This window comes from Mytilus edulis, chromosome 10 (assembly GCF_963676685.1).
Source record: "Mytilus edulis chromosome 10, xbMytEdul2.2, whole genome shotgun sequence".
NCBI lineage: Eukaryota > Metazoa > Mollusca > Bivalvia > Mytilida > Mytilidae > Mytilus > Mytilus edulis.
In genome coordinates, this window is record NC_092353.1 from 30,056,501 (window position 1) to 30,080,215 (window position 23,715).

A 23,715-nucleotide genomic window follows, 5' to 3' on the forward strand; every position below is an offset into this window, starting at 1 on the left:
ATTCCCCATTTCCATTCTCAATTTTATTCAACAAAACACATTTGACATGTCGAACAACGAGTGTTCTTAAACCCTGCTGACTGCCATTGTTCATTGCCAAGTAAATGGATCACCAGATGTAACAAAATGGGCTTTAATTATTATTTAAAAGCAAACAGAAAAAAACCTTGCGGAAAATATGGTATACCGCAAACAAAAGGTGCAACAACGTGCCAAGTTTTGTGATCGGATAGCATCACAGAGATTTCAGTATATATTCAGGAAACGAACGGGGTATATACGACGTTTTCATCCCAAATTGGAACCTAAAAAAAACCATCATAACATCATAAAATTGCAAAAATATTTAACTCCGCTGAAATTTTAAAACGGAGTCAAATGGCAAACTCGAAAGCTGAAAATCATCAAACGAATGAACAACTACTATCATATTCCTGACATGTAGAAAATTGTGGATCAAACCGGGTTTTATAGCCAGCTTAATATCTCACTTGTGTGGCAGTCGCATAAAAATTCTATTATAATGACACATTATCTGAACACCTGATGTGTGACGTTAACTAAAGCTATACCGCACACTAAATGATGGCAGAGGCTCACAGAGGGAAAATAATGAAGCACATCCGTCAATAATACATTTTTAATAAAAAAAAAAATCGCGCAATTTTCACTTCAAATTATTAAATTTAATGTCTTAAAGTGGTTTCAGGAATTATTACATACACAAAATCCTTCACATTTGAAGAACATATCAGGTTGGGTATTTCAAAGTATGTGTTGTAAAAAACAAAAGCCACACTCACATACCAACACTAAACAAGAACCTTACAGTAAGTAAGTTAGTAAGTACATTATTATTATAGTGACATGTGTAATAACAGTTTAACAAAATAACAATATATTATATAAACAATAATATACACCCGACCCCATTGGGTCTATAACTCACTATCAAAATCATAAAACGTATTTCTTTGATCACGGATTTCAAACATTGCATTGTCAATATATACAAAAGTGCAAACTTTACTGGTTTAAAAAAGAGAACATGTATAATTTTACCAAATCTGGTTTATCGAAGAGATCTTAATGCAATTAACTTAACTATCAAAGTATTATAAATCTTTCACGAAGTAAGAGAAAATCCTGGGCATTAATTTTGATGACTCAGCATAAAATTCACAGTTATATACCTGTACCAAGTCAGGATTATGAGAATTTTTGATTAGGGACTTTTCTTTTTGAAATTTCCTCGGAGTTCAGTATTTTTGTGATTTTTTATGCATAGTTAAGTTATAGCCCTAAATGCATAATACATTCATAGTATATGCATATTTGTTATTTAAATTGTTTAGAAGTGCTTATATTTTTCACGGTCATTGAAAGATCCTTGTTGAATATTGTTGTTAGGGTGCTCCCGTGCTATAGATAACCCAAAAGTAAGCTGTTACTTCTTTTGTAACTGCGGCACAAAGAAATACAAGCTAGAAATACAACATAGTGTTTTATCCAAAATCTGTACTAAATATCCCATATTCACAGAAACATCAGAATTATTTAAAAAATTTGACGCATCGGTGGCAAAAAAAAAAAAATAATAAAAATACCTATACCTATGTCATAAAACATATTATATAACTTGTAAATGCTATGGATGTATTATTGTAAAGGTCTTTTGTATCAATAATAGCGCTAGGAAGTTATATTGATAAACAGATATTGCAGTCATTTCTATAAAACTTTAAGTTAATTCTTACAACAGATTGAAAACTTCAGCCATGCAACTTTTCCAAATATGACTTTGTTAAAATAGTTCATACTAGAACACACCCGCGAAATCGCGGGCATTCAGAGCGTAGTTTAAAGTATGTAAAGTGTTGTTTGAAGAATTTTGTGAAATATTGAATGACTGGAGAATTTCAGCAAAAGTACCATAAATCATTATGTTATTGGGGACAGGAAAATGTTTTTTTTAACCCCTCCTCCTTTCTTTCCAAAATTCCCAATTTGTGGTTTTCTATCAATTTCAATATGAATATACATTTAGTTTGTTATGAACATTTAAGTAAGGAGCCTGTAATTCAGTGGTTGTCGTTTGTTTATGTGTTACATATTTTTTTTTCGTTCATTTTTTGTACATAAATAAGGCCGCTAGTTTTCTCGTTTGAATTGTTTTACATTGTCATTTCGGTGCCTTTTAAAGCTGAGTATGCGGTATGGTCTTTGCTCGTTATTGAAGGCCGTACGATGACCTATAGTTGTTAATTTCTGTGTCATTTTGGTCTCTTGTGGAGAGTTGTCAACATGGCAATCATACCACATCTTCTTTTTTTTGTAATCAATGAATTCTGTAAAAGATTTAATGACTGGAGAATTTCAGAAAAGGTATCAAAAGTGCACATGAATAGTTTTAGCGCTTATCTGTATCTATATATAAGTAAAGTGTATTTACTTTCAATTCTAAGTTTTCTAATCGATCCATTGTGGTCATTGATATAGTATACATACCCTCTCTATTTAATAAACTCTGTGACCACCGTGGATAGTAAACTTGAAAATGATAGCAGATAGAACTCTGAAAATACACTTTATTCGTAGTATATGTATGTTCAAAGTATACAGAAAAACGCAAACCGGAAGTATAATCTGACTTAAAATTTTGTCCAATGACGGGACAATATCCGGATGCCCTTTTTTCTCGTTTTTCTCCCAAAATAACTCAATCTGAATAATCATATGAATGGATGACAAATGCGACTATGCACTGTACATATAGGACACAGAGGCGTGTTGATTAATTTATTGTGGAAAGAAGAGAAGCGACACCCAAAATGAGGTCTTCTCGTTTAATAGTATAGATATTATCTAAATTATCAGTCGTCAGTTTGTTTTCGATCCATGAGTTTTACTGTCCCCTTGGTATGGTTCACCCCATCTTTAATGTTAGACAAATGGTTAGAGATTTCTAAACTGATTATTTGAGGTAGAAATTATGAACATTTTTTTATAATAAATAGGCATACAGTAAGATGTGGACTGGATACAGAGGCAGGATAGGATAATCTTGCATGTTGTATTGGTTAACTTCTATTATTAACATTTATAGTATTCTGAAATGCTTTCAATTTGTTATCAGAAAAGTTTCAAACATATTCTTGACATTTCATGTCAGAAAACATGCACATAGAATTTCATGTCAGAAAAGATGCACATGGGGTTCGTAATCAATAACTAATGTCTTGTTGTCAAATTCTTTAAAAATTGAAACAGGGGTGGGGGTAAAAATGTATTGTAAAAGAATAGTGAGGGTATATACAGTAACTTCTGGTAGGCTATGAATCGGATGAATAAGTATTGTGAGAATACATGGTAATCCAGATTTTATTTTATTTGACTAAATATAAGTATAGCTAGCACTTTGTAAATACAATTACAAATAAATTGTAAATACAGATTGGGTATCTTTCAGATCAGCTTTTTTGTCTACACTACAAACCAGTTAAAGTCTGAAAAGACCTATATATGTACTCGACTGTACGGATTTCTACTCGACCAGTCTAAATTTGTCTGAATTGTACTTGATAATACTCGACTGTAGTCTGAACCATACTTAACAGTCTGAATTTGTACTTGACCAGTACTTAACCATTTTATTCGAGTCTGAACCATGCTCGACCTAGTCTGAACCGTACTCGACCTAGTCTGAACCGTACTCGACCTAGTCTGAACCATACCCGACCAAGTCTTAACCAACCTAGACCTATTCTTTGTATCTATCAACTGAATTTTATCAATTTAGGAAATATTTTTAATAAAAATAAAATTTGAACAACAACTTGAAATTAAAAATGTATTCAATATAGTATTGAAATTAAAATTTCACAATAATCAATCATAATATATAACTTCAACACAATATTAATCAACACTTACATAATAATATATATCAACTTTAAAATATAAATAAAACAAGCTGATCAAATATTCTAAAAAATGAATTGTGAATAATATTTTCAACATTATTCACAATTTTATGAATATTTCGGAAGTATTTTATGGTAACTGGACTATTTTCACCATTAACTTAAGCCTAGTATAGATTTAAGGTGTCAGTTAAGTTTAGTTATTAATGCAGTGAATGTTTCTTTTTTATTAATATATATATATAAAATAGTATATAAAACAACTTAATAAATTTTACAAAATGAGGACTTAATTGTTTTGTTTTATTAAACAAAGAATTTAATATAATCATGGTTATAGAATTTCCATAGCAATCTTTGATAACCTTCTCAATAAAGGAAATGTGTTCCAAAGTAACAGTATTTCAATTAATTCAAGTAATTTTGTCAAATTAAAGACATGGCATACATAAAGCACATTAATATGATATAATTACCTCAGTACATGTGTGTTTTTCAGGTAAAAAGAATTAATGCCCTATTTTCTTAAATTGTGTATAACTTATCTAGTACATGTATATTCGAAAGGCCTTGTTATTTAAGTTAAACAGGATGTTGAAATTTTGAATCAATGTTGTTTAGAATTTAATACCTCTGACCAGGTGTGATCTTATTTATGAGTTTGCCCTAAGCAGAGGTAATACTTTATATTTGACCACTAATCAGAAAAACAATTTTATTTATTTCTTTAATTTTATCCCTTTTTGATATAAATTATATATAACATATTTTTTTTTATCCTAAATATAATAATAGATATAATTCTAATATAAGGTTAAACAATTTATAAATTTTGTTGGCTGTTGTTATATATGTCAGTTGAAATGAAAGTTATTTTAACAGTTAAAAAAGTAGAGGATATTTGGTCTAGTATGGTTCAGACTGTTTCAGACTGGTCGAGTAATAGTTCAGACTATTTTCAACGGCAAAGATCAGGGTCAAGTACGATTCAGTACAGTCGAGTATGGTTCAGACTGGGGTCGAGTAATGTCAAGTAAAACTCAGACCAATTCAGACTGGTCGAATAAAAATCAGTACAGTCGGGTACAGATATAGGCCATTTCAGACTTTGTTGTCTGCTCTATGGTCGGGTTGTTGTCGCTTTGACACATTCCCCATTTCCTTTCTCAATTTTATTTAATGGTGTGTAGTGCTAATTAAATCAACATTTGGTGTGAAGAAATTATTTACTTCAACGTTATTTCGTTTTGCAAACAGCTGAGAAATTTAACCGATGATATTAGATATGTTCCTCATGTCGTAACTACAATTCCCTTCTCTTTTCAAGAATGTGACCTACCGAATTAGATTATTTACCGGGTTTGTGATAACATGAGTAACACGAAGGGTGCCACATATGTCAGTATTTGATGGAGTTCATGTTGCTTGTTCTTTATGTTTCTATCTGTGTTTTGTGTACTATTATTTTTCTGCTTGTCTTTTTCCTTTTTTAGCCATGATTTTGTCAGTTTATTTTCACTCTATGAGTTCGAATGTCCCTCTGGTGCAAATGTATCTTTCGCCTCACTTTAAAATTGTGTGAATAGATATTCCTTCTTCAAATAGCGTCTAACTGCTTTCCCAAAATGGATGTTTTTCATTTTTATTGTAAATATATTTAATCTAGGTTACGTTAATCTCGAGCAGTGTATGTCATGGACGACTATGACAATTTTGTGTCGGGTAAATATGCTACTAATATTTTTTTTTGTCATTGCTTGATTCTTTTCACCTTTTTCCTTTTTTTATAGATATATTGTCAAAGAATGACCTAGTGAGATTGATCTGTAGGGCCTGAAGGCCAGAGTCAACAAGGAATAACTGTGCAGTTCGTACTCTGTAATATTGACATGACTTTGATTTTTGACACTGTATGTACCAACTTTGTTTGATAGACAACGACGTTGGATTTCCCAAAGGATTGACAATGAACGCTTGAATACCAAAAAAAGTTGATAATGATTGTTTTTAAAAAAAAACCCTTGACTTGTCAGGTATTAAATCTAATTTCAGCCCAGTAGTCAACACTTACGCAATTAAGTGTTGGCATGAATATCAATAATGTGGTCATTTAAGCCCCAGTCCCACTAGACCACGATCGCACCACGCTCACCGTGATCTAAAATAAATTCAGATCGTGGTAAGGTCGCGGTATGAGCGGCATGAAAATGTAAATTTTCGTTGCTTTCACTACGCTACTACGTCATCATTACGCTTCTACAGCGATCCCGCCACGAGTATACAACGTTCTCACCGCGCTTATTCTGCGACCTCGCTGCGCTTATCAAGATCTTTCTACGCTCATCATGCTCTCACTACGACCATACCACGAGTTATCCGATTGCAACACGATCTTACCACGCTTCTACTGCGATTATATCACGTTCTTACCACGACTATACTACGATTATACCGCGATCTTACTACGTTCTCAGCAAAAACGTAGAACACGTGGGCGTGGTGATAGGGGTTGATGTAGAGGCAGAGGGAGCTCTGATAGCAACGAATCCTGATCAAGCAGGGGTGTCGGACCAACCAAACCAACCGAAATTACAACCTATTGCTGGTCCATCAGGGGCGGATCCATGCAGCCATTTTAAAAGCCAGGATAAAAAGGGGGGTTCCAACTATATGTCCCTATTCAAATGCATTGATTGTCCAGAAAAGGGGGGTTCCATCCCCCGGAACCCTACCCCTGGAGCCGCCACTGTCCATAAAGCTCAAATAATGATATGTAAGAGAACGATAGCAGAGATGACACAGATGTGTCAATAGATATAGAAAGATGTGGTATAAGTGCCAATGAGACAACTCTCCTTCCAAGTAACAGTTTATAAAAGGTTAACCATTATAGACCAAGGTATAGCCTTTAACACAGAGCATTGGCTCACACCGAACAGAAAGCTATAAGGGCCCCAAAAATTACTAATGTAAAATCATTTAAACGGGACAACCAACGGTCTAATCTACATGTATATAAAAACGAAAAGCATGCTTGAGCCGTCAGAGAAAATGGACAAGAAGTCTTAATTATATACAGACAAACAAAATCTGGAGAGATTTAATACATTTTTTTGTGAAAATGACAATGAGAATGATGGTCGTAGTATGAACGTAGTCAGGTCGTAAGAAGAGTGTGACGAGGACGGCAAGGGCGTGCTAGAATCGTACTATGGTCGTGAACAGCGTGGTATAGTCGTAGTGGAAGCGTAGTTGGGTCGGGGTGAGAACGTGAGGTCGTAATAACGTCGCTGTGAGATCGTAGCGCAGTCTCTCCGAATAGAATCACGCTTCCGCTACGCTCTCGATACGATGTTACAGCGACCTTTGCGATCTTACTACGATCTTAGTGCGCTCTCACTACGCTTCTACTACAACCTGATTTCGCCACGACCACACCACGATTGTTTTGAACATGTTCGAAGTTGGCCACGCTCATCACGATCTTGAAGACCTCACCACGACCGTGAAACGACCTTACTGCGATCTACACGATCGTACTACGATCATCAAAATTTGCATTTTTTTCACAGATCGTAGTGCGATCGTGGCCTAGTGGGACTGCGGTATTATACATTTCCTGTTTAGAAAACTTTAAATTTTTCGAAAAAACCTGTTTTTCTTATATCAGGCATAGATTACCTGTGCCGTATTTGCACAACTTTTTGGAATTTTGGATCCTCAATGCTCTTCAACTTTGTACTTGTTTGGCTGTATAAATATTTTGATATGAGCGCCACTGATGAGTCTTATGTAAACGAAACGCGCGTCTGGCGTACTAAATTATATACCTGGTAACTTTGATAACTATATTCGACCAGTTTTTGGCTAACAATTAACCCCATGACTATTTTCTATTTTATTCAGCTATTCGTTCCAACACATGCTCTATGTAAATACACAGTAGTATATTGCTTCGTTGGTTTTTATATTCAATTTTGTATCCTGTTTATGTTTGAATTGAAGTATTTTTCAATACAATTTTCAAATGCTCAATTTTCATTTCTGTGATGTTTATTGTTTACTCATAACCTTAGAAAAAAGTAACGTATTCTTTTCCACAATATCATTGCTACAACATATACCTGTCTTTTGTTAAAGACTGTATATTCTCTTCTAGATGTTTTTTAGTTCTTTTATTTCGTTGTGTTTTTGTCCCATTAACTATACATCTTCTGATGTTCATATAAAGATAAATGAAGCATTTATGTAATGTCATAATAAACTGTTGCCAGGTAACAGTAAACAAAAAAACAAAAAAACAAAAAAACATTTAGCAAATTATATTTGCAGATTGAATATTAAAAGCAAGTCTTAATGTTGACAATGAACTTAACAAATATTGATGAAAGTTTCAGATCAACTCTTTATGATTCAGCTTTATATTGACTGTTTTGATGGTAAACCAGGGCATATTTTTCATGAGGTCGTAGGTATAGAACTTATATACTTCCATGCTTCTGAAAAAGTGTGCTATCGTATACAAATCTAACATTTTGAAATCTCGATTCTGAATCTAGAATTTTATTTGAATTTTTTAAATCTTGACCCGTCTTATCTTTTTAACATAAACGGCCTCGTCTGTTCAGTTTTCCATATAAATATCAGTAGACCTTTTGATTTTTGCGAATCTTCTGAACATTTTTGATGAATTTGCGTGCATGAATTCGTTATTTTAGAAATAATTCATTGGTGCTTGAATTTATGTTTATTTTACCACGGGTTAAACGTCCAGAGGGTATCACCAGCCCAGTAGTCAGCACTTCGGTGTTGACAGGAATATCAATTATGTGGCCACTTTATAAATTTCCTGTTTACATACATGTAAGTATGATTTTTTTCGAAAAACATAGGGTTTACTTATCCAAGGAAAAGATTACCTTAACCGTATTTGGCACAACTGTTTGGAATTTTGGGTACTCAATGCTCTTCAACTTTGTACTTGTTTGGCTTAATAACTATTTTGATCTGAGTGTCACTGACGGGTCTTGTGTAGACGAAACTCGCGTCTGGCGTATTAAATTATATTCCTGGTACCTTTGATAACTCATTAAGCCTTTAAAGTAAATATGTTACCTTTGCAGTATCAGCGAGGGGTTAAATATCAGCATAAAGAGTCAAATATTAATATAACTTCAAGTATCATTGAAATATTCCTTTTCTAATAGGACAAGATTGGCAATTTGTTTTGAATATGAGTGTTCTAGGTGAAGGTATAATTTTGCTGTTTACTTTTACAAAATGTTTTAGCTACGGGTGAAACCCTAAATAAAGCAACAATAGTAAACCGGTGATTAAAAGTAATAAATCGATTGAGGGAAACAAACCTAAAGTGTTTTACGAACGTATAATCCAATAAAGAACACATTTAATGATAATTAGGATACACATATCAATAACAGAGGCTATAAATAAACTTAATACCTAAATGTTGTACGAATCATGAACACTCAAGTTGTAATATTAACATTTAAATAACATAGAATTGAAACATAACTAAAACAATTAAAACTATTAATGAAATAATAAAATAATAACCAAAACAATTAAAACTATGAAAAAAATGTGTTTTTTATTCATAACAAAATACATTTCAGAGAAAGGCTTCAACATTATAATTCATATCAAAAGGCAGAAAATGATGAAGATTAATTCTTTAGTATCTATTAGAGTATTTAAGTTACACTAAAGTGTTTTTCAACCTTGAAAAGTGTCGTATTTTACTGTCAATGTACACCGAGCTGATATTGTACAATAGCAATTTCCATAATCAGGAAAAAAAGGAAAAACAAAGTATTCACACAATGAAAGAATGGGAATATAGGCAAATGCAACATTGAAAGCTTGCTACTTTCTATTTAATTCTAATGCAAAATGCTGTATTTTCTATAATCAGCAACTCAAGTCTCAAACCAATCTGGATCTGAAAGAGAATCACAAATTTGAACTATAACGTACGAGTAACTGAAATTGTACCGAAATTTATTTATTGTTAGAACGTTTTAGATACGATGAATTATGTCTGTTTAGTTCACGCATCATTGTAAATGTAACGGAATATGATGAGACTGTCATCAAAGTGAGCGGTTTAGCGCTTTAAAACCAGGTTTAATCCACCATTTTCTACTTTTGAAAATGCCTGTACCAAGTCAGGAATATGATAGTTCTTGGCCATTCGTTTTTGATGTGTTTTGTCATTTGATTTGCCATGTGATTATGGACTTTTCGATTGGATTTTCCTCTGAGTTCGGTATTTTTGTGATTTTACTTTTTATATTACAGTAATCCACTATTACAGCTTGTTTATGTTTTTCAGACTGCACAAAACAGAAGGTCTTGGATAAGCTACACTGCCGTTATACTCGGTGATGACCGAGAGATTATGAACCATGAATGATGTGTGTGAAGGTCACATATTGTCAGATTTGACTCTTAAAATTGTCGTACCGTACCTTTAGTCAAACATAATTAACCACAAATACGTTTTCAAACACAACCTGATTAAAACTATAAGTTGCTTCTACTAAACTTAAAGTGTTATCCTTAATCTTATGATGTTTTTTGTTGTAACAAGTATATTTTTACAGTGTGTAATATACCTCGTCATTGTGTAATGTTTTATCATGAATGTATATTTCTGAACTGTTCGTATATGTGTGTGTTTCTTACAGAAAGAAATCGATGATCCCACAATTTATCCCAGTCGAACGACTTTGCAGGACCTGCCTATTAAATTTGTTGCTTCTTTGTTCCTGAATATGCACGAAATATTTCCCACTGGACATTATAAACTAATAACAATCAATAACAAAATAATCAGATTGATTGGGCTGTTATACTTCCAAATTTCTCTACTGGCAATTCATCAAAATGTATATCATTAAAAGTACAACTGAAAACTTGATAAACAGAGGGTCGTTTGTTTTCAAATAACTCTCTTTGTACATTTGTACTGATACATGATTATGTTTAAATATACTGCAGAAGACTTAGGGGATTGTCTCTAGAAGTTTATAAAGAAGGTTATCATTTAGGAAAATTCAAAGTTATTTCTGTTCCAACTCACATTTTAGGTTTTTGTATACTCAATGCTGTGAACGCTAACTACTGGTCCTTTGATTGATTTAACTTTGGAACTTCTATGGGTACCTCTGAAAATAAATTAAAAGTACATTATCAGAATTTTATAAACTCGTAAAGTCATCTGGAATTTTTTTTAATGTGTCCTTTTTCTTAATGTGACATGTTGACTGAGTGTGATTAGCACAAGAAGCTTATCCCTTTGACACACAGGTCTCGCCAATGTTTAATCGTTATCTGTTTCTTCTTAATCTATTTTCAAGATTTTAAACATCGAAAAAATATTGTCGCCTTAAGTCATGTTTAGAGGAAAATTACGTAAAGGCTATACTAAAATGTTGTGATCCGTTTCGCTAATCATTTTAATTATTTGATGTACTCGAAAAGTCCAAAATAAATGGATAGTGTAATATCCATATTAGACAAACAAAACTTTCTTAAAGCAATAAATAAATAAATAAATAAATAGATTACTGGAGAAAAGCAACAACATTACTAGACACATAAATGAAATTCCTAATGTAATATGAAGAAGTCATCTGATGACTTCGATCATGCTATCATTATTATAGATCTTTTATTGCTGATAATCGAAGCGATCATTACAGTTCTACATTTATATTACAGTTTTGAAGAAAAAATGTTATCTTATAAATATTTGGGAAACTTTGGGAAACGGAAGTAAGGAGATCTTGACGCTCTGAGCATTTCGGTCATTTTAGATTTCCTCTTTCTTATATTGTTCTCAAGATATAATTTTTAAATGCATTTTAACCACAGCTCTTTTTTTCAGAACCACGTCCTGTAACGAAAGAGCTAATATGATCCATATGACCAACTGTTGAGGTGATAAATACACATTTTGAAAAATAAACAGATGTTATATAGAAGAAAGTTTCCGTCTTTAAGAAAATTCTTCTGCAAAACCTCATTTCTTAATCATACATTTTTTGGTTTATTGATTTGAACAACTTAAATATAACAAAAATTCTACATACCTTGTGAGATATCTGTAGGTAACAATCCCTAAGAATATGAGTAGCATAAGTATTATAATAACCAGGGTTCCAATAATAGCTACTGTCTGGTTACTGATTCCGCCATCTGACGTTTGAACATTTTCTGTAATAAACATAATAAGCACTTGAATTGTAATATACACGTTTTGCTCAATAATCGTACCTTAATAAATTTTTGGACCTTTCGGATTATAGCTCTTCATCTTTTATATAAGCTTTGGATTGCAAATATTTTGGCCACGAGCATCACTGAAGAGACATGTATTGTCGAAATGCGCATCTGGTGCAAGAAAATTGGTACCGTTAATTTTATTAATAAACCCTACATAAAAATTGACCGTATACACTTTTTTGTCTGTTTTATTAATGTACCTTTCAGCTTTGATACTTCAATTTATTTTATAGATTGCTACTCCCAAACAATTAGTTGTGTTCGTTCATAACTATGTAAGAGCTGTGTTTAGCACGCACTGAAACCTGTATTACATGTAGGTTATTTTCATAGTACATGAATTGCAGCCAAGTTGTTATATGTACCACATTTGTATATTTTCATAAATCAAAATAACTAAATAATGTTAAATTTATCTAATCGGATTGTTGGTTGCGATTATTTCCAATACATAGTTATACCGAGTAGAAACAAAATTTGTTTTAAATGGATTTATTTTATAAAGTTTTTATGATCTTTTACAGTGACTTGACTGTAAGTGTTGCTATCCATCTATTGCAATTCATTCAAAATTTTGACCAAATTGCAATTTGTTTTATTAAACCAAATTGTTCAACTGGTCAGAAATTTGAACCAACTGCTGTAGAAAAACCACAGTCAAGTCGTGAAAGTGCAAGGTGATTAAATAAAACATACTTACAATCCTATAAGACTTTAACTCCACTTTAATGATGTTATTACTAAATCAGTCTATCAATCTGTATAGTTATATTAAAGCCATTACCATACTAAAGGTGAACTGTTTTATTTTTAATTGCTATAAAAATGTCCAAACTAAGCTTTTATATAGTTTTTCTTTCGAAAAGTATTCTATATTCATAAGTATCACACATTATGTGAATAAAAACATTTCATATTCAGTAAAATATTTGTGAAATTGCAATATGTTTGTAGGAAGGGGAGATAATCTTTTTTGGTTTCAAAAAGTCTTTATTCAAAAGAATAGTATTTTAGGTTATCTCCCCAAGGAAACTTATCAATAGCATATTGTTATTTCGCACGTTTTTTACTGAATATATGATGTATTATTTTAAATGATATATGATTCTTATAAATATAAAATCCTTTTGGAAAGAAAAACTATATAAAAGCTTAGTTTGGACATTTTTATAGCAATTCAAAATAAAACATTTTACCTTTAGTATGGTAATGGCTATAATATAACTATACAGATTGATAGACAAATTTAGTAATAACATCATTAAAGTGAAGTTAAAGTCTTATAGGATTGTAAGTATATTTTATTTTATCACCTTGCACTTTCACATTTTGACTGAACAATTTGTTCAATATTCTGACCAGTTGAACAATTTGATTTTAAAAAACAAATTGCAATTTGGTCAAAATTTTGAATGAGTTGCAATTGGTGGATAGCAACACTAACAGTCAAGTCACTGTAAAGGTATACTCTGAGGGTGTTTATTTTTACAATATTTATTTCAATCTTTTCTCATTATTCCTGGATATTGATGGGATTTTGCATTTGTGTAGAGTTTGGCTGATTGAGCCAATTTCACTCCAAAAGGTTTCATAACCTCCAGAAAAGTATTAATTCGATTTTGAAATGAATCACAAGTAGCTATTGACTTGCAAGTTGAAGGTTTAGGGAGCATTTAACCAGGGTTTTTTTTCGGGAAATGCCTGTACAAAGTCAGAAATGTCTGTGACAGTTGTTTTACAATCATTTCGTTGGTTGATGACGAATAATGTTTGTTTTGCCAGATTTTATGGACAGCCCCCCTCCCCCCACCCCCGTGTATATACCTTCGGTATTATTATTTTTTTATATTCTTTGCGGTAAAAGTTTTACTTTAATATATATGACTTTTCTCGTGTTCACGTTATCTTCAAATATAATGTAAGTTTTTGCCATTTAGATTTACCTTTTTTGGTTGTTTGTTCAATTTTGCATTCATGTTGACCTGCAGTAGAGAAATCAAAAGTTCCTTCTATTTTATTAACTCAACAAAAATCTATACAACAGAAAATTGACAAATGAACAATAAGGAGATTTATGAGAAAATACCACAGCGAAAATTGATGAGTTAAACAACGGGTTTAACCTAAATTCTGCTAACGGGAATACATTTGTATATCATTAACAAATGAAGAATGTGTATGCAACACACATATTTCATAATAAAACACTTTCATTGGCAATCATACCCCATCTTCTTTTTTATACTGTATAATAAATCGTGTTTTTTGTAATCAGGATTTGTTTTTCGCTTAACAAATTTATGACTATTGAACAGAAAGATTGCGTTTTTTTATCTAAAAAATCATCCAACGTTTTAACTGCCATTACACTAAATTATTGAAACGCAAATTATTGGCTTATTTATATATTACTCAATTCACCCAACCAAACTTACTATTTTAAATTGAGATAAGACCCTTCTTTCCCCAACAGAATAAAAAAAGAAAATCTTATAAATCATATAACGAATAAAATATAGACATGATTTGTATTTAAAACCTACATATAAAACAATGTAGGTCCTTTTATCAGTTATCGTAAAACACAAAAGGGTGCAAAAGGGTGCAATAGTCAATTACAAAACAGTATTCCTATTAATTCCAATGTAAAGGAAAGAAGATGAAATAAGATTTACAATGTTTGATTAGAATCTCGGAAAACAACTAGTTGGTCTATTTAACATGGCAACACAATTCTTAAATATCAATTAAAGCCATGCATTAAATGTGTAGAACATATGTTTATCATTCACTATACACAAACAGATATTAAGTTATCAAGCATTACAAGATTTAGGTCTAAACTTCTTTATGCGAAGAGGTTAAAAAGAATTAAAATACAGTTAAAATTCTTTTTATCAACCTACCAAAACAATACGCAGTGTCACAAAAGTCCGTATAAGGAAGGTAGTACACGTTGTAACTGATGCAGTTTTTAATTCTGATATCAATTGATTTCCTGCAGCAAGTCGAAGAGCCAAATCCCTTCACGCAAGCCTTCCTATGTGCAGTTTCATAAGGCCGCAATGACAACGAACCTGCAATTGCATTACATGTAAATAAATGTATTCTTTATCCATCCAACAAGCATGACAGACACAATTTTGTTGCACGTCAAATAAACACGGATAAATGTGATGCTACACGTTACGTTAGACAAAACATAGAATATCAATATGCATGTTTTAGTCTGCTGAATATTGTACAAAAATTTGATATATTATAACAAAAAACTTAAGGATATAAAAGTGTGTGTGTGCTTTTATCTGATTTTATTTCTTTGCAAGGGAAGTATCAACTCAAATGATAAAAGTATTTTGTTTGATGTGGTAACAGATCAAACATGCAATATTCAGCAAACTACAGAAAGTTCAAAGAAAGCATTGTTTATGGGTCAATAATGTGTAAAGATAATCCTTTTTATTTTAAACTGCCTTTAAATCATCTGAAATAGTTATCAAATGTACTAGGATTATAATTTAGTACGCCAAAAAGTTACTTACAGCTTTAAGGTAAGTATAACTTGCAATTTGTTTTATACTGAATAAATGGTCATAACATACCTCAAACACATATATTAAAAATGCATCTAGTAGTAAGACATGGTCTACCTCAAGGCAGGGACAAGTGTATTTGACGTAGAACAAACTCAAATCAAATAGTAACTGTATATATATGCAACATATGAAGCCTTATTCAAGATACACAGGGATTAACAAGAGTTCAACCGTAATGATAGGAATAATACTAATTATAATAAGATCTGCATTATAAATTTAAGTCATATCTTTACTTTCAAAAATGTACACCGATAAGAACATAAATTACTTCTTGTGTATTTAATACAATGACAAATATTCCTTATCATTTTTTCAATAAAATACTAGAATATGAGGCAATTTAAAGGATATTGTCTGTCCTCTATGTTTGCTGTCTTGGAAAGAGTTAAACTTTCTTAAACAATCGTTTATTTAGCAGGAATTAAGTGGACTGAATCATTATATTTATAAAATAATTTTGCTCATTTATATCTGTTGATGTCCCAAGTATTCACCGTTCAACCAAATAGGTGCTGCTGTTCCACAAGAGTAGGAATCAACACAATATGTTGGCATGTCCATTGGAATTCCATTTTCCTCTGCTTTATACCATCCTGGTTTAAGAAGTCGATCGCACACAGCTGTTTCTACATCATATATTTTGCACATTGTTCCTCGAAGTCCAGCTCGATATATATTCACATAACTGTTACACGGGTCATTTGCCGGAAGTGTGTTGGTTAACCCTGTACCATAAACATTATAAAATGAAATATTCTGTAATTGATTGCATCATCAAAAGTTTTTGAAAGAAAGTTAATTAATATGAGTTAAATTAAAAAAAAAATTATAAGTGTAGAATGTTTTGAATTATTTTTTTATAATTTAATTCGTCCAATTTTATTTAAAAAAAAGAGTATTATATGACTCTTGTATAAGTTTTTCATTGGCTGTTAATCCAAAAATGAATGTTATATATCCAGTCTCAAAAACAATTTTAGGTATATTCCGTTAGGTGTTATGATATGTTAATAGGACTACATGTACATCTAGACGTACTATCTAGCTCAAGGCTACATTTCTACCTACCTATAGGTTGTTTTGTCGAAGTTTGTGGAACTGTAGTTAAGCTTCTTTTTGGGCATTTGTTATTCCCTACAATTGAAGAATACAGTGTTTGAACTTAAAATTTAATTTCACACATGTCTAAATAAAGGCAACAGTAGTATACCGCTGTTCAAAACTCACAAATCCATGGACAAATAACAAAATCGGGGTAACAAACTAAAACCGAGGGAAAAGCATTAAATATAAGAGGAGAACAACGACATAACACTAAAATGTATCACACATAGACAAAATCCCACGAGAATAACAAATATAACATATATATATAACATCAAAACCAAATACATGAATTTGGGATAGACAAGTACCGTGACACGTCTTATCGCAATGTGAATTTACACTCAAAAATAAGAGAAAACAAACGACACACATTATAATGTAATACACACAGAAACGAACTATAATATAACAATGGCCATATTCCTGACTTGGTACATGCCATTTTTAAAGGACAAAATGGTGGGTTGAACCTGGTTTTGTGGCATGCCAAACCTCGCACTTTTATGGCCATGTGAAATATAACATCAAAATGACAACACAGGACTACAATATAAATAAATTGGAGAACACAATTGATAATAGCGTTGAGCGTTCATGTATCATACTAAATATATAGACTGTTTTATATCCCAATACAGCTATAGAATAAAACATCCAATTCTTAAGAAAAACTTACCAAAGCAATAAGCTCGATTACATCCATCTGTGTAATTCAAATTATATACGTAAAATGAACCGCAGTTCTTCATTTGTATCTGCATGCTCACATTGCAACAGTCGTTTGGTGCTGTATCTCGTATACAAACCTTTCTATTCACTACTCCATCAGAAACTGACGAAGATTTTCCTGAATAAGTTCAAAATGCATTTGGAATACATTTAGACCATCATTATAATACATTACAGATTGAATAATAAGTGAGATGTTGAAAACTTACAGAAAAATTCCATGATAAAAATGAAAATTCAAAGATTCAAATAATTACTATTTCACTGTTTTCCATGTGAAAGAAAGTCACACCTTTAACTGATCACCCCTTACTATCCATTTATGTCAATCACGTCGCGTATTATCTATGTGAATGAATGAATGATTTATTATAGTGCAACCTGTATATATACAATAGATACATATTAATACAATATTACATTACAGCCAGTCAGATAGGCTTACGATATATTTTCTGAGAAGATTTGTTTATATCTTACCCTGCATGTCATTCGCAGAATATTGATTTATTGTTTTTGATTTTTAGCCACATATGAACTAATGTGATCGCCTAACTTGAGTACTAATGATAGGAATATAATGAGATTTAATTTTAGATATGTACAATACTGGCTATTATATTAATTATATTTATTCAAACAAAAAATAGTTATTGCAGTACCGTCCATCCATAACTGACTCTCAGTCCCACATGAGTACATGGGAGGACAGGAACTGGCCATTTCCAAACTTATGCCGTTAGCCTCAGCTTTATACCATCCTGGTTTCAAAAGCCGATCGCAAACTGCAGTTGATTTTTGTTCCACAAAGCAATTTGTTCCACGTGAATCTGAACGATGAACTGTGGAATAACTTGTGCATGGATCTATTGCTGTACTTCCTAAAACGTAACTGTATGATGATTATTATTATTATTATTATTATTATTATTATTATTATTATTATTATTATTATTATTATTATTATTATTATTATTATTATTATTATAATTTCTATAATAATTATAATTATTATTATTATTATTATTATTATTATTATTATTATTATTATTATTATTATTATTATAATTTTTATAATAATAATAATAATTATTATTATTATTATTATTATTATTATTATTATTATTATTATTATTATTATTATTATTATTATTATTAGTTGTAGTAGTAGTAGAAGTAGTAGTAGTATTTGTAGCATTAGTAGTAGTAGAAGTAGTATTGGTAGTAATAGTAGTAGGAGTATAGTAGTTGTAGTAGTAGTCATGGTTTTAGTTATTTTAGTTATAGTAATAGTAATTTTATCCTTATTATAATTAGTTGTTATGACCGGTACGAAGTTTATCTATCTATACTGTATCGAAAACGAAAAACATATTTATTGATAGCTCAATATTTGAGTGATTTTTTTTTTGATTATTTTCTAAGTACTAAACACTATAATTTTATACTGTATGAAATTTGCATAGGATATCAACTTTATTTTGGCCGCAAACGTCTCTGCCTTGTTCATGAATGTGTCAAAGTCATCAAACTTGCTTAAAACTGCTGAGTTTTGTATGGCGTCTATTACCACTAAACTAGTACACATTTTAGTTTGGGCGGGCCAGCTAAATCACGCCTCGGGTGCGGGATTTTCTGCTTGTGTTGAAGACCATTTGGTGGCTTTCTGCTGTTATCTGCTCTTTTGTCGGGTTGTTGTCTCTTTAATCCCATTTACATTCTTTATTTTATTCATAATATACATTGATATTGTGAAACATTATTACAGTTTCGTGCAACTGATTTTTTATAAATGCTACTTAAAAGTGTGCCTTTTTTATTTTATTTTTTTTTAATTGTTAGGACTATTTGAATCACCAAACAACACATTTGAATCCCGTCTTTCACACATTTAATTTCTTTTAAAATTTTATTTTTAAATTGCTGTAAACCACCTAATATCGCGAGTGTTGTATTTCAATACTTTCTCGGGTTAACAAATAGCGCAAACATAAATTGTTTGAACATTTAAAAAAGGTACAATAATGGTATTTAAATTGATGTAGAAAGCAAAATTATTAGTGAGGCGTTAATACATTTAGTATCTGTATTCCATGATAATGATAATTCACAGAACAATTAAAAAACAAATTTGGACAAATGAATGCTTTTGCATAATCAAAACATGAAAAGTAATATGGTGTAAATCCTATAAGGGGCACTAGGTACGAGATATATGAAAATTCTAAAATATGATTTGTTTTGTTAAATCATTAATTAAAGTGAAATAGTAAAATAAAAATTCTTTTTAACAGCCAATATGTAAAATTTTGTCAAAATAAGCTAAATACATTAATGATGAATAATTCACTTGCAAGTGAATAATTCGACCTCATATAATCCGTATTCATATGTAATTCAATATAACATATGAGCTAGAGATGGATAACGCATGCTTTTTGCGTTTTGAGTTATTCAAAAAAAAGAATGTCACCATTAAAAATGAAACAAATGTAAAGTACTATGAAATATTAAACAGACTCAGAGAAATCGAATTGCACGAGTTAGGTTCATCTATTTTTTTTATCTATATTAATGTTTATATTGCTTATATCAATACGACCATAGGAGGTCTTTAGGGAGTCAAGTCAATGGTTAATAAGATGGCGTCTAGATTAAAATACGAAGAAACATATTATCGAGCCAATGTAAAAAAAAAATTTTTTATATATTTTTGATAAATGTTTAAGATTGTTATAAACCAAATATGAGAATTTAAGTCAAATCGGCGAACATGAATTTGACAGCCAGTTTCTCTTCAAATATAAATTAAATTTGCCTGGACCAAACATCATTGAGTAGGTATCATCTACAAATGAATATTACTCGGAGCACTTTGTATGTAATAGTAATACATTGGTATTGTATTTCCTATAAATCGACAAATTTTAATTCAAAGGAGAAATTTGCATTGGTGCAATATTGTAAAGGGATTGGCAAAAAATATACTTTAGGTTAAAATTCAGCTTGTTTATTTTTGTATGATCACAGCTAGCCTACCTTGTACAAGAATACAAATCAGGAACACTTTAAAACGTCCAATGCGTTCCATTATTTCTTCAAACACATGTATATCAGATAGTCATTTTGATAGAGATTGACAATTGTAATAAATCCGATAAATTGGCAAGCTACTATGAAATAGAACCCCAAAATTACTTAGAATTTTACTCTAACTTCCTAGTTTCATTACAATGTGTAGAAAAAAAAACAGAAAATCAATATTGATATCTCTTATCAAAGATTAATGTGTTTTTGGTAGAAAAAGAATGAGATTGATTTTAAATGCTATATTGACATTATTTTCTAATCAAGTTAGGGAAAAACACCAAAAATTTGAATTGAAATCGTGCTGTCAATTTTCATTCAGGAAGTTTTTAAAATGATGCCAAATATTCAACTTTATTTAAAGCATACCGTTTTATGGTCAATGTATTCAATTATCACTTCTCTTGTTGTTTATCTAATACATTTGTATCTAAATGAAATATCACATGACATCCCAACAGCGTTCCAGCGCTACATACGAAGTATTTATCGCCAGATTGACATTTTATATATATATAGAAACAAGTCTAAATTTAAAACTACGTTCAAACCCATGATTGCGTTGGATAAAAACTGCAATTTTTATACGTGTGCATGTAAAACAAATTTCGTTGTAGAAGGGTCTTAATACAGCACAAACAACATTTTCCAAAAGACCAAAAAAGTGAAAAAGTATATTTAAACAAAACGCATTTGACTAATTATATATATATATGACTTTAAATGTCTACTGATGAGTTCTTTAAGAAGAAACGCACGTCTGGATTACAATATTATAATATAAAAAAGATGTGGTATGATATGCCTGTAATTTTCAATGAGTGTTTTTTTTTTACATTTCGGCAGAAAAATGCCATCCTTGATTCCATTTGTCCTTCAAAATTAAACATTTTAACAAAGATTATATATATATATATAGTGTCTAAAAAGAGCAACAATCAACATTCAATCTATCTAGGTGTGGATCAGTTTGTGAATAAACTGATGCAGTTATACTAAATTAACTTGTATAAGTGTCTAAGAATGTAACTTTAACACACTTATGAGTGTTTTAAAATTAGTTGTTATATTTTATATATTATTCACGCAATATTTCGCTAAAAAAATTAGCTTCATCGGGCGTGTGCATCTATCTAGGTGTAATCGGATGAATGACAAAACATATCTTTGTAGCTTGTAGCTCGTGTAAAAGTTTAACATTGATTGATGGTCTATATAAAACATATTTTTGCCGTTTATTGTACATAATATTTTTTAAATCTAAACAAATAGTTGTTTTAGTAAATAGAATGAAATTCATGATTTATTCCTTTGGTTTGTGGTAGAACTGTTTTTCATCCCTCTCATTAAGTCCATCAGGTTCAAGAGTACGTAGCTGATGCATCCAGAACCTTTCTCTCTGTTTTCTCCTTTCGGAGTCTCAATTTTGGTTTACCTAAATTATTTGAAAGGTGATATTATCAAAAGTATGTCCTGTTCTTAAGAGGTGTCTCGTAATTGGACAGTTTCTTCCTTTTGTATAGAACGACCGGTGATTGTTAAGTCTGATGATGAATTTAATTTCTGTTTCACCAACATGCTGCAGCTTGCAAGTTCCACAAGTAAGAATATAAATACTATTTTCCGTTTTGCAATTAGAAGTAACATAGATGTTGTATCGCTGCTTTGTTACTGTGCTGCTGAAAGAGTGGTCAGTGTTGGCGGCTTTACAGCACTTACAATTGCTTCTACCGCATTGTTTGTAACACCCAAATTTAGAAGTTTCTGGTTTCTTTACTTTTGATGTCACAAGTATGTCTTTGAGATTTTTGGGTCTGCGACAGGAGGTGATGGAAAAATTTCTTTTAAGGAAGAGTCATTTTCGATAAGGTTACAACAAACGGAATTCTCTCTGCACGAGTCGTCTTATCTTTGTATTCCATAAGTCAACACCGAGTGGGACACCACGGCGAGAAGGAGAAGAGAAAACTTTTTGATCCACCAACTCCACACTTTATAACCTGATGGTCTTCACGAAAAAGACTAGAAAAGATACAGGAAAGATAAAGAATAATTTAAAACAAAGCATCGTCCTTTTTATCCCGTAATATTGGCCAATGGACGTTGCTAACTTCAACTACCAATTATGTATTTTTAAGGCAGCTAAATCCAAGTGCAACATATACATTGAGCTGCAAAATTTTCTTATTTTCAAGACAGCTAAATTCAAGTGCAACATAGACATTGAGCTGCAAATTTTCTTATTTTCAAGGCAGCTTAATGCAACATATACATTGAGCTGCAAAAGTTTCTTATCATCTACATCCGATTTCACCTGGATAGATGCACACTTGATAAAGCTAGTTGGTCAAGCGAAATATTGCTTTTATTTCCATCATTTTGTAAATATTTAAACATTCTTATATTACATACTAAATAGTGTGTTAAAATTACATTGTTAGGCAATCCATATATATATATATACAACTCGTCTAAACATCAACCCAACAATGTTAGATAAATTTTTTGTTCTTCCCTCGCCGGGATTCGAACCCATGCTATTGAGATATCGTGACACCAAATCGCCTGCACTGTAGCCGTCCCGCTAGACCACACGACCACCTGGGCTTCACAAAAATAAAGCTTTCGGTGGCCGTGTGTTACCTTTCCTTGTCAGTTTTAATCTAGCGGCATACTACAGTATATGATATATAAGGCATGGAGATGCTATTGTTACAGATCAGCTCAATTATCTATAATTAGCTCCACAACTAATAAATAATGAGTGGTCAGAATTCGATTTACGCGCGTTGAGTAAGTTAACGAAAATATGGATTTGAAGAGAAGTATATTTAAGAAAAAATATTATCTGACATACGACTAATATAAGCACCAGTGGCAGATTTACCGGGGGACACAGGGGGCACGTGCCCCCCCCCAGTTCAGGCCACCAATTTGTTTTCTAACATAATTTTATTGCT

At 31.4% G+C, this 23,715-nt stretch overlaps 1 protein-coding gene across 1 annotated transcript; it reads right to left on the bottom strand.

Annotated features, from left to right (window-relative positions):
* Window positions 1-9,572: 9,572 nt before the first annotated feature.
* Window positions 9,573-20,867, bottom strand: LOC139492395 (uncharacterized). Its single transcript, XM_071280600.1, has 10 exons — window positions 20,708-20,867; window positions 18,331-18,549; window positions 17,616-17,786; window positions 16,901-16,966; window positions 16,327-16,557; window positions 15,140-15,310; window positions 14,177-14,215; window positions 12,041-12,164; window positions 11,029-11,113; window positions 9,573-9,885 (listed from the first exon to the last, which is right to left on the bottom strand). The coding sequence occupies exons 1-9, from the start codon at window positions 20,757-20,759 to the stop codon at window positions 11,032-11,034; spliced, it is 1,155 nt and encodes a 384-aa protein (XP_071136701.1). The 5' UTR covers window positions 20,760-20,867; the 3' UTR covers window positions 9,573-9,885; window positions 11,029-11,031.
* Window positions 20,868-23,715: the final 2,848 nt, after the last annotated feature.